This window comes from Colobus angolensis, unplaced genomic scaffold (genome assembly GCF_000951035.1).
Source record: "Colobus angolensis palliatus isolate OR3802 unplaced genomic scaffold, Cang.pa_1.0 Scaffold12, whole genome shotgun sequence".
Classification (NCBI taxonomy): domain Eukaryota; kingdom Metazoa; phylum Chordata; class Mammalia; order Primates; family Cercopithecidae; genus Colobus; species Colobus angolensis.
This window is the reverse complement of record NW_012113141.1, coordinates 8,552,495-8,563,545: the sequence shown is the minus strand read 5'-3', so window position 1 is coordinate 8,563,545 and position 11,051 is coordinate 8,552,495. Positions and strand designations below refer to the sequence as shown.

Here is an 11,051-nt window from a genome sequence, read left to right as displayed (position 1 = left end):
GTGCATCATTTACTCGACTCAGGAAACAATCACTGTCCAATTCCACTGCAAATTCCTCTCCTTGGGGACAATGGAAAGCCCTCTCTTGCATTCCACTGGCAGAGCCTAATGAGCTCTCCAAATGCACATTTCAATCTGGAGGCACAGCTTTCTATCTTGGGGCATCTCTTCCAATCCCCTTGCTCCCAGTGTGAGAACGTGAGCACTGCCTTCAGCTCTTCTGACAGGTTAACTCTCACGCGGCCACGTTTCCTCCTCTCTCGAGGCTTCTGAAGTCCTGCTGACGTGCATGTGGCCCCGGCAGGTATGGCCTTGGCGATGTGCTCTTTCTGCTGGCTGACGGCTCCCTGCAGACGCTGAGAGGGCCATGGACCTGGAATGTCAGGGATCTTCTGGCCTTCCTATTTTGGGTCCAAAATGGCCCAAACCAGTAGGTTTCAATCAGATAAAGGAAAAAGTAGGCACCAAAGGTGTAAAGTCTAAAGAAAGGTGGGAAGGGACTGGCTGCTTGCAGGATTTCTTAGCCCCAAAACCTGCCTTGGCCCACGTCCAAGGACCCCAGCTCTCCTACTCTAGAAAGATTGGAACATTGGGGAAGTGTCATTTAACTGTCATCATGGCCTTCCTTGTTTACCTGGGTGGCCTGGGAAGAGGAAGCGGGGGCATAGCAGGTTGGGGAAACACTTGCCAAATTTTAAGATTAGCTTATTCCCACCTCTTTTTGTAAAGCCCATTTCCTGCCTCAGTGTCCCTTGCTAACCCCCATCCTGCTTCTCTCTCATAACCAGCTGCAGAAAGGAGAGAAAATCCCTTAGCTCTAAAATGACATCCGGAGAAGTGAAGACAAGCCTCAAGAATGTCTATTCATCTGCCAAGAGGCTGTCGCTGAAGGTGGAGGAGGAAGGGGAGGAGGAGGACTACTGCACCCCTGGAGCCTTTGAGTTGGAGCGGCTCTTCTGGAAGGGCAGTCCCCAGTACACCCACGTCAACGAGGTCTGGCCCAAGCTCTACATTGGCGATGAGTAAGTGCCATAGTTAGCTGTGCCACAATTTAACCCGCAATTTCTCAGATGTGAACATTAGGGGAAGGAAGGAGAGGGGTGTACAGAAACTCTCTAAGGTTTTCTTCTTTGAATTCGGCTTTATTGAGAAATAATTCATAGACCATAAAGTTCACCCTTTTAAAGTATACAGTTCAGAGGTTTTGTTATATTTACAGAGTTGTGCAACCATCACCACTCTCTAATTTGGGAACATTTTTATCACCTCAAAAGGAAACCCTGAACCCACTAAACAGCCACTCCCCATTCCCTACCTGCCCTTCGGGCCCTGGCAACCACCAATCTACTCTCTGTTTTTATAGATTTACTGATTTCCAGACATTCTGTATAAATGGAATATTATAATATGTTCTTGGCTTTCTTTTACTTTGCATAATGTTTTCCAGGTTCATCCAAATTGTACTTGTATCAGTATTTTATTCCTTTTTATTACCAAGCTCCATGTGACTTTTGCACTTTTCTGTAAGTCTAAAATTAGTTCCAATTAAAAAAGATACACATATATTTTAACCAAAAATATCACTTTAAGAAATGTAATTTACAGAAATAAGAGTAGCAATAATGAGAAAATACGTGCAACAATGCTTATTATAATAACAGTGTTTGGACTAGCAAAAAAAAAAAAAAAAGAAGGAGGGACTGACATCTCTAGCCTTTTAATAACAAAATATTATTTACATGTAGTAAATATATCCTATAAAGAAAGTAATAGGCTGGGCATGGTGGCTCACCCCTGTAACCCCGTCACTTTGGGAGGCCAAGGTGGGAGGATTGCTTGAGCCCAGGAGTTTGCGACCAGCCTGAGCAATATAGTGAGACACCATCTCTACAAAAAATTTTAAAAAATTATCTGGGCTTGGTGGCACACACCTATAGTCCCAGCTACTTGGGGGGCTGAGGTGAGAGGATCACTTGAGCCTAGGAGGTCATGGCTACAGTGAGCTGTAACTGTGCCACTGCACGCTAGTCTGGGTGACAGAGTGAGACTCTGTCTCAAAAAAAAAAAAAAAAGTAACATATGCTCATTGTGTAAATAGAGAAGTCTCGGTTTCCCTATCGGTAAGAGGCTAATAAGATAACCTTCCTCATGGGGCTGTATGGATTAAGTGGGATAATGTGTGTAAAATAGTACATTGCCTAGTACATAGGAAGTGCTCAGTAAAGGTTAACTATGATAATAAAAAAATGCTAAATGTAAGAAAGATTGCTTTCAATATCCCAAAGCAATCACCAAAGGCCATTACTCCAAAGATACTCCTATTAATATTGTAGTATATTTCCTCCTAGACTTTCCGAATATTACTTTTGGTTTTGGAATTTGTTTTTACATAATTGTAACTATATTGATTATTCATTTTCTCTTATTTCTCACATAGCATCATTCATAAACATTTTCTTTTATTACTTCTTATGTATTTAATTATAATAGACATGACAATGTATCAGATGAACAGAAGAGCATTCATGTAACTACTTCCCTATTGTTGGGCATATCAGTTATTTTCATGTTTTCACTTTTATAAGCAACGCTGCAGTGGACATCTTTACACATAATGTTTTTTCTATATTTAGAATTATTTCCTTAGATCTGACCCTAGAAATGGTACAACCGAGGAAAGAGAGATTAAGATTTTAAGACTTAAACTATCTCTGTATCTTTATCCATGCTGTTCCCTTTGTCTAAAATGTCTTTCCCTGCACCTCATGTCCGAGTCCAGATCCTATGCATTCTTCAAAGTCCACTCAAGTTGTTTCTGCCATGAAGCTAGCTTTCCCCAATCCCCATAGTGAGAAGTAAGCTTTTTCTCTGTATATTGTATACTGTATTTACCTTTCCTATGGCTTATAATAATAATAGCTAAGTTGTATTGAATTCTTAGGTGTTAGGTGTCATGCCTTGTGCTAGGTGTCATTTAGACTCCACAATAACCCTGTAAAGGAGGAACCATTATTATTCCCATTTTACAAATGGACAAGTCACAGCTCAGAGAGTTCATTCATTCATTCAGTCAGCCAGTAACTGTTTACTGGACACCTTGCTTAGAGCTGCGGGGGAAACAAGGAAGAAACTGAGGCTCAGAGAAATCAAGTGACCAGCCCAAGTTCTCACCACCAGAAAGGGGTAACATTTATACTCAAACTCAGATCAAAAAAAAAAAAAATGTGGTCAGGCTGGGCGCAGTGGCTCACGCCGGTTATCCCAGTACCTTGGGAGGCTGAGGCGGGCAGATCACAAGGTCAAGAGATTGAGACTATTCTGGCCAACATGGTGAAACCATCTCTACTAAAAATACAGAAATTAGCTGGGTGTGGTGGTGCTTGCCTGTCGTCCCAGCTACTCGGAAGGCTGAGGCAGGAGAATCGCTTGAACCTGGGAGGCGGAGGTTGCAGTGAGCTGAGATCGCGCCATTGCACTCCAGCCTGGTGACAGAGCGAGACACCGTCTCAAAAACAAACAAACAAACAAACAAAACATGGTCAGGTACAGAAGCTGTTTCAGAGTTGAGGAGGGAAGAAGATAGAGATGAGCAGAAATGTAACAGGGAACAGAAACAGCAGTGAGTACTGGAGGGGAAGGAGCACAGGGTTTGAGTCTTGGCTCTGCCACACAACACACCAGTTGTGTGACTTTGGACAAATTATTTTACCTCTCTTCACTTTATATGGCAACAATAATAGGACTTATCTCACGGGGTGAAGATTAAATGAAATCAAACAAATGCTATAGTAGTATCTGGCACATAGTAAATGCTCAGTAAGTGCTTGGTGCTATTATGGATCTGAGAAAGATCACAGAAGACAGGAATCCAGGCTCGACTTTTGAAGATGGGTAGAATTTCAAAGAAATTCCAGGCAGAGGACGCAGGATGGGAATAGCTACAGAGGTGAGAAAAGCAGGGGGATTCATCTGGAATATAGAGGATGAATGTGGTACACTTTCAGAAGGTCTGAGATTAAGCCAGATTCTACTGCTGTGTGGTCAATTTTGATTAGCTGTGCTAGTCTAGTAGCTCACCCCAACATCTTGGCGGCCTGCCACAGCAAGGTTCTTTTTCACTCACACTGCAGTCCATGCTGGGCCAGCTCTGCTGCGTTCCCGACCACTTTACTCTAGGACCCAGGGTGACAGAGCAGCCCCGATTTGGGATCTTGCTGGCCTTGCAGCAGAGAGAAACGAGAGACCTGACAAACCATAAGCTGATTTAGAAGTGACACTTGCCATTTTTGCCCACATTTCACTGGCAAAAGCAAGTCCACACCAAAGCCTTATGTCAGTGGGGCAGGAAAGTTTAACGAGCACAGCCGGAGGGGCTGCAAACATTCTAACAGTAATGCCATCTGGCACAGTCTCCTGGTCAGGTGCATTGGCTTTGGGCAGATTATTTTACCTTTTCCTCAACTTAAAGAATAGTTGGCCAGGTGTGGTGGCTCACGTCTATAATCTCAACACTTTGGGAGGCTGAGGCAGGTGGATTGCTTGAAGTCACAAGTTCGAGACCAGCCTGGCCAACATGGCAAAACCCCATCTCTACTAAAAACACAAAAATTAGCTGGGCATGGCCAGGTGCGGAGGCTCACGCCTGTAATCCCAGCACTTTGGGAGGCTGAGGCGGGTGGATCACGAGGTCAGGAGATCGAGACCATCCTGGCTAACACGGTGAAACCCCGTCTCCACTAAAAATACAAAAAATTAGCCAGGCATGATGGCGGGAGCCTGTAATCCCAGCTACTCAGGAGGCCAAGGTGGAAGAATGGCGTGAACCCGGGAGGTGGAGGTTGCAGTGAGCTGAGATCGCGCCATTGCACTCCAGCGTGGCGACAGAGTGAAACTGTGTCTCAAAAAAAAAAAAAAAAAAGTAATAGACAAATGCCAATATTATTGTTACTTAACAACAACCACAAAAAGAAATCTGGAAAGGTAGGTCAGGGCCAGCTCGAGGAAGGGTAAATGACGGCCAAGGACTTTATTCAGAAAACCATTGAGTATCTGAGCAGAACCGACGTGTTCTAGTTAATCAAGTGCCAGACAATAAAATATGCTTGCCTCCTTGATGTTTGACCTTGAACTTGCTTCTTTCAACCAAGAAAATGGAAAATGTCACTGCCCTTGTAATTCAATTCTGCCTAATCGAGCCCTAATACAAGCACACACAGGTGTGTGAGGCTTGCACTCCTGGCTGGGGGCTGGAGCCTCAAGTCAGCATGGCGTGGTGCTTGTCCCTAATTTCTGTGACACTCACTTAACAAGGTTAAGGACACTCACAGATGCTTATTGCAAGAGCAATTAACTCCACCGCCAATGCAGCCATTCAAAGGCCATAACCTGGGCTGTGAGCAGGCAAGGCTGCCTGTGTTTCTTGGTCTTTTTGCAGGGGTTGCCCAAAGCAGCCAAAAGCTCCAAGCTGGTTCCTCGTGCATAAAGCCTCAGTTTTAATTTGATATTTACATTTTGGTTAGGTTTTTCCTTTCCCTAAAAGCACCTAAGATTTTTGAGCCCAGTACCAAGGTACCAAGGCTCTGGAAGTGAAGGAGGTCAGGACCCAGGAGTAAGGTTGGATGTCCTGCAACGGCCAAAGCTACTATCTATCCTTGGAGCCCAGGCCAGTGACTGTTGGGCCCGCAGAGGGGCATATGTACCTCTAAGATGAAGCTCACTCTTTTCCCTGCTCCTTTTTGTGGAGAGAGGTCAAGTGGCTAAGCATCTGCTCTGGAGCCACAGTGTCTGGACCCAATACTGGTTTCTGTGTGGCCTTGGGCAAGTCACTCAAGCTTTGTGACTTTCAACTTCTTCACCTATAAAATGTGGATTCTATGCATTAATGCAAACAAAACACATCTCACAGTGCCCAGTACATTCATGCACTGAATGACAAATCAGGCAGGTTCTGGAAATTCGACTCACAGTGTATGAGGAAGATAAAGAACAGTCACTGTGCCTTTCCACCCAGGGTCCCCATGCTAGGGGAAGAAGCCTTGGGACAGAAAACAACCCTGGGTCAGATTTCTCCCATGAGATTCTATCATGACCCAGGGCAGAGTGCTGGAAGGAGGGCCTGCCCTCCTAGACCTTCCAGGGAGGTGACCTAAGGCCTAAGAAGGCAGCCACATCAAAGCTCCTTGGGCCTGTGGGTTTCAAAACTGCTAAAGCATTTTCTCAATCCCAGGTTAGCCCAAGGGGATTCACCAAGGGGGCTGCCTGGTAACTCCAAGTCCTCACTGCTCAGCAGCCCAGGGGAGGGGAAAGGTGGCCCTGCCACTGCTGCCTGATAAGAAAAGGCCACAAACAGGACAGCGATGTGAAGGGTGCTCATTCTGCTGGCTCAGCAGAGGGGTCGAAGGGGTGGGGCCTGGCTGGCCACCTTGCAGATATTCCTGGGGTTTGGGGGAGGTCTTCTTCACACAAGGTGTAGCCACCCACTCCCTACTCATTCCTCTAACTCGACAGGGGTCTGAATCTGCCACAAGTGGAACCACAGGCTCGGCGTGGAGTGGAGGGCTCAAGCATGACTGGGCACAGTATCCCAGTCCCCACTGTGTGTGGGTGGCCACCAACTATGGGTGGCCTTTTGTAAAGCATTTTATTGTTCTGGGACTCAGTTTCTTTATTTGTAAAATAAAGGATGATTTCAAAGGTTCCCTTCCAGCTCTAAAATGAAATTATTTAAGAAATGGCCTATTAAATGAATTAGGCTTTATTAGTTTCAAGCACACACTTGTTTTATTACTTTTAAGTCATTCAAATTAGATTCAAATTAGGTTAACCAAGTGTTGCCCTCCAGAGAGCCAGAGTCTGGCGTCAATGATGAGATAAGAATAATTCATCACCTCTTATCAATCAGCAGTCCCTAAATGGGTGCTTCAAAAATGCTTGAGTATGCTCGAAAGCACTAAGTTTCTGTAATTTAAATATTCTCACTTTAATCTCGTTCACATCTTTCATTTGCTTAGCAAAATCTTTTTTCAGTCCTTTTTTTCCCTATAGTCAGCAGGAGGGGAAATATCCTGGCTACCGTCAAAGTGATTGCAAATTCCTAGGCAGGGCAGCCTCCAGTGATAAGGCTTGGCTGAAACAGGATAATTGAGAAATCTCTCTTGCCTCTCCACATTGCGGGTGTCAGAGCCAGTGCCAGGGTGCAGTTAAACTTCCGCTGTTCATGGAATGGTGGGGGAACTCCTTGCTTAAACTACAGTTGCCTCCAAGGTCCGGCATTTGGGGTCAGATTCCTCCCAAGGCTTGCGGCCTGTCCCACCCACCCAGCCCAAGCTGGCTTTCCAGGGAACCCTCTGTCTTGTCTTTTCTGCTTTTCTGCTTCTGACTGGACTCACAACCTCAGAAGCCAGAGGCATCTCCAGGGCTGGCCTGGCCTGGAGAGCCTGGGAAGTGAAATGAAGGCAAGTCAGTCAGCTGAGACAGCTCCTTCTCCCTGAAAAGGAGGAACCAATTCGGCCTTAAGGCACCGAGCAGGTATGAAATTAACCTGCTTCTTCAAGGTGTGGGTGGCGTGGCCAGTTTAGGATGCAGCAAAACACAGTCAAGGTTGCCAATTTAACATGCTGGGCATTACCTGAAATAACTAGGACTTCCAACTACTGAAGGCCACTGAGGCATAGCTGGGCAGCGGTCATGGGCAAGATGGTCGGGGAGAGAAGCCTGAGGCCTTGGCCTGGCCTGGCCTTCTCATTGCCAGAAAACGGCTTAGCAGTCAAGGCCTCAAGCAACATAAACCATCTCCTTGCATGGTTAGGCAAATGCCAAGTCCAATTACTCATACCACATCATTTCTCAAAACCAGGCCTCCTGGGTATTCTCTTCTCTTTGCCTCCATCCTTGGAGGAATAGAGTTTGAGAGAGTGGGGCAGACAGGAGATTTCTAGCAGGAGTTCAAAACCCCGAGGCCACCTTATGCCTCTACAATGGTCTCTCCTGAGAACTAAGGAAATAACAATACACATCATGCTATACATTTACACAGTAAATGAATATATGACTGGCTCATTACTGAAAATGTACAAAATGTAGAAAGACAAAAACAAGAAAATTTAAATTACATATAATCCCATTACCACATTTTGTCATGGGATAAGCACATTCTGACATACATCTTTCCACTGCCTTTTCCCCCTGGAATCATCTTTTAACCTCTCAACGAAGCTTCAATACCGCATCATTCAACTTCACAAGACTCTCACAAGGAAAGTACTGCCAGTGTAATCGGTGCTGTTTAGCAAACAAAGAAAACGCAGGCTCCCAGTGGTTCTGCCGCCTCAGTTCATGCGTCAGTTTCAGCTGTCAGCCCCGTGTCTTCTCAGGTGCCTCAACACGGAGGAGCTTCACCATCAGCAAGTAACAAGAACACCCAAGACACCAGAAGGCCAGTTCATTTCACTTTCCCATCAGGTGAACGAACAAAGATCAGATGCCAGAAATGTGCCCACTGTTTTAAAGTCCACTTGCAAGGAACGGGCACACTCAAGACTGCACAGTTAAGACTCCACTGGGTTTGGGAGATGGAGGCAGGTGGATCATCTGAAGTCAGGAATTTGAGACCAGCCTGGCCAATATGGTGAAACCTCGTCTCTACTAAAAATACAAAAAATTAGCCAGGTGTGGTGGCGGGCACCTGTAATCCCAGCTACTCGGGAGACTGAGCTAAGATAATCGCTTGAACCTAGGAGGCAGAGGCTGCAGTGAGCAGAGATCACACCATTGCACTCCAGCCTGCGCAACAAGAGCAAAACTCCGTCTCAAAAAAAAAGACTCCACTGGGGAAGGTCACCATCAAGGCCACACCCATGAAATGATGTGTGACCATGACAGTGTCACACCCTACTGAAAAAATAAGGTGCGAGATGGCAAGGTACAGCCTGCCAGCAAACAGAAATCCATAATCAGGTGTGGGAAATGTGTGGATTCTCCGCAGACATCAGAGTGTGGGGAACCATTCCGATTATGAGGGGACTTCCTTCAATGCCCAATGTAGAGTCTGTGCAACATGGGAGCAGCCTGGGGCTGCCTGAAGGAAGCTGCAGGGGGTTTGTACAGATGTATATATTCAGGGCTTGCGCCTCCTCCCCTCTGTGCAAGAGCACACGCCTGGGAAAATGGGCTTGCCAGCAGAGGCTGAGGTATTTAGGCTGACAACAGGAGAGTGACAAGGGATCTGAACAAGTGAAACGTCAGGAGCACTGCCCAAGAAGACCGCCTCATGGAGAGGCAGCTATCTGTCATTCCTCTGGGGTGGGGCTTTGAAGCAAGCTTCCTGGGAACAACTCCAGAGGGGCTGGCAGGTATCTGGGCCAGGCTAGAGAAGCAGGCAGGGAGGGAAGGGGTTAGGTGAGGAAATTGGGCCATGAAAGAAGGAATTTGTTTCTTCAGCCCTCCTCCAATCTGGAGTCCAAATCCAGAGCTAGGCTGGAAGTTCACAGGGAGAAGAGTTCAAGAGAAGTCAGTCAAAATGGGGATATGACTGATGGTGTTCTTCAAAAGCAAACTGCATAGGCCAGGCATGGTGGCTCACGCTTGCAATCCCAGCACTTTGGGAGGCCGAGGCAGGTGGATCACCTGAGGTCTGGAGTTCAAGACCAGCCTGACCAACATGGTGTTACCCTGTCTCTACTAAAAATACAAAAATTATCCATGCATGGTGGCACGTGCCTGTAATCTCAGCTACTCGGGACGCTGAGGCAGGAGAATTGCTTGAACCTGGGAGGCGGAGGTTGCAGTGAGCTGAGATCGCGCCATTGCACTCCAGCCTGGTGACAGAGCGAGACACCGTCTCAAAAACAAACAAACAAACAAACAAAACATGGTCAGGTACAGAAGCTGTTTCAGAGTTGAGGAGGGAAGAAGATAGAGATGAGCAGAAATGTAACAGGGAACAGAAACAGCAGTGAGTACTGGAGGGGAAGGAGCACAGGGTTTGAGTCTTGGCTCTGCCACACAACACACCAGTTGTGTGACTTTGGACAAATTATTTTACCTCTCTTCACTTTATATGGCAACAATAATAGGACTTATCTCACGGGGTGAAGATTAAATGAAATCAAACAAATGCTATAGTAGTATCTGGCACATAGTAAATGCTCAGTAAGTGCTTGGTGCTATTATGGATCTGAGAAAGATCACAGAAGACAGGAATCCAGGCTCGACTTTTGAAGATGGGTAGAATTTCAAAGAAATTCCAGGCAGAGGACGCAGGATGGGAATAGCTACAGAGGTGAGAAAAGCAGGGGGATTCATCTGGAATATAGAGGATGAATGTGGTACACTTTCAGAAGGTCTGAGATTAAGCCAGATTCTACTGCTGTGTGGTCAATTTTGATTAGCTGTGCTAGTCTAGTAGCTCACCCCAACATCTTGGCGGCCTGCCACAGCAAGGTTCTTTTTCACTCACACTGCAGTCCGTGCTGGGCCAGCTCTGCTGCGTTCCCGACCACTTTACTCTAGGACCCAGGGTGACAGAGCAGCCCCGATTTGGGATCTTGCTGGCCTTGCAGCAGAGAGAAACGAGAGACCTGACAAACCATAAGCTGATTTAGAAGTGACACTTGCCATTTTTGCCCACATTTCACTGGCAAAAGCAAGTCCACACCAAAGCCTTATGTCAGTGGGGCAGGAAAGTTTAACGAGCACAGCCGGAGGGGCTGCAAACATTCTAACAGTAATGCCATCTGGCACAGTCTCCTGGTCAGGTGCATTGGCTTTGGGCAGATTATTTTACCTTTTCCTCAACTTAAAGAATAGTTGGCCAGGTGTGGTGGCTCACGTCTATAATCTCAACACTTTGGGAGGCTGAGGCAGGTGGATTGCTTGAAGTCACAAGTTCGAGACCAGCCTGGCCAACATGGCAAAACCCCATCTCTACTAAAAACACAAAAATTAGCTGGGCATGGCCAGGTGCGGAGGCTCACGCCTGTAATCCCAGCACTTTGGGAGGCTGAGGCGGGTGGATCACGAGGTCAGGAGATCGAGACCATCCTGGCTAACAC

At 46.4% G+C, this 11,051-nt stretch overlaps 1 protein-coding gene across 1 annotated transcript in view; it reads left to right on the top strand.

The window, feature by feature from the left end:
* Positions 1-759: 759 nt before the first annotated feature.
* DUPD1 (dual specificity phosphatase and pro isomerase domain containing 1) overlaps positions 760-11,051 on the top strand; it is a 23,944-nt gene continuing 13,652 nt past the window's right edge. The window contains exon 1 of the mRNA XM_011928482.1: positions 760-1,022. Coding sequence (XP_011783872.1) covers positions 823-1,022 — 200 coding nt within the window. The 5' untranslated portion in view covers positions 760-822. The remainder of the gene's footprint in view (positions 1,023-11,051) is intronic.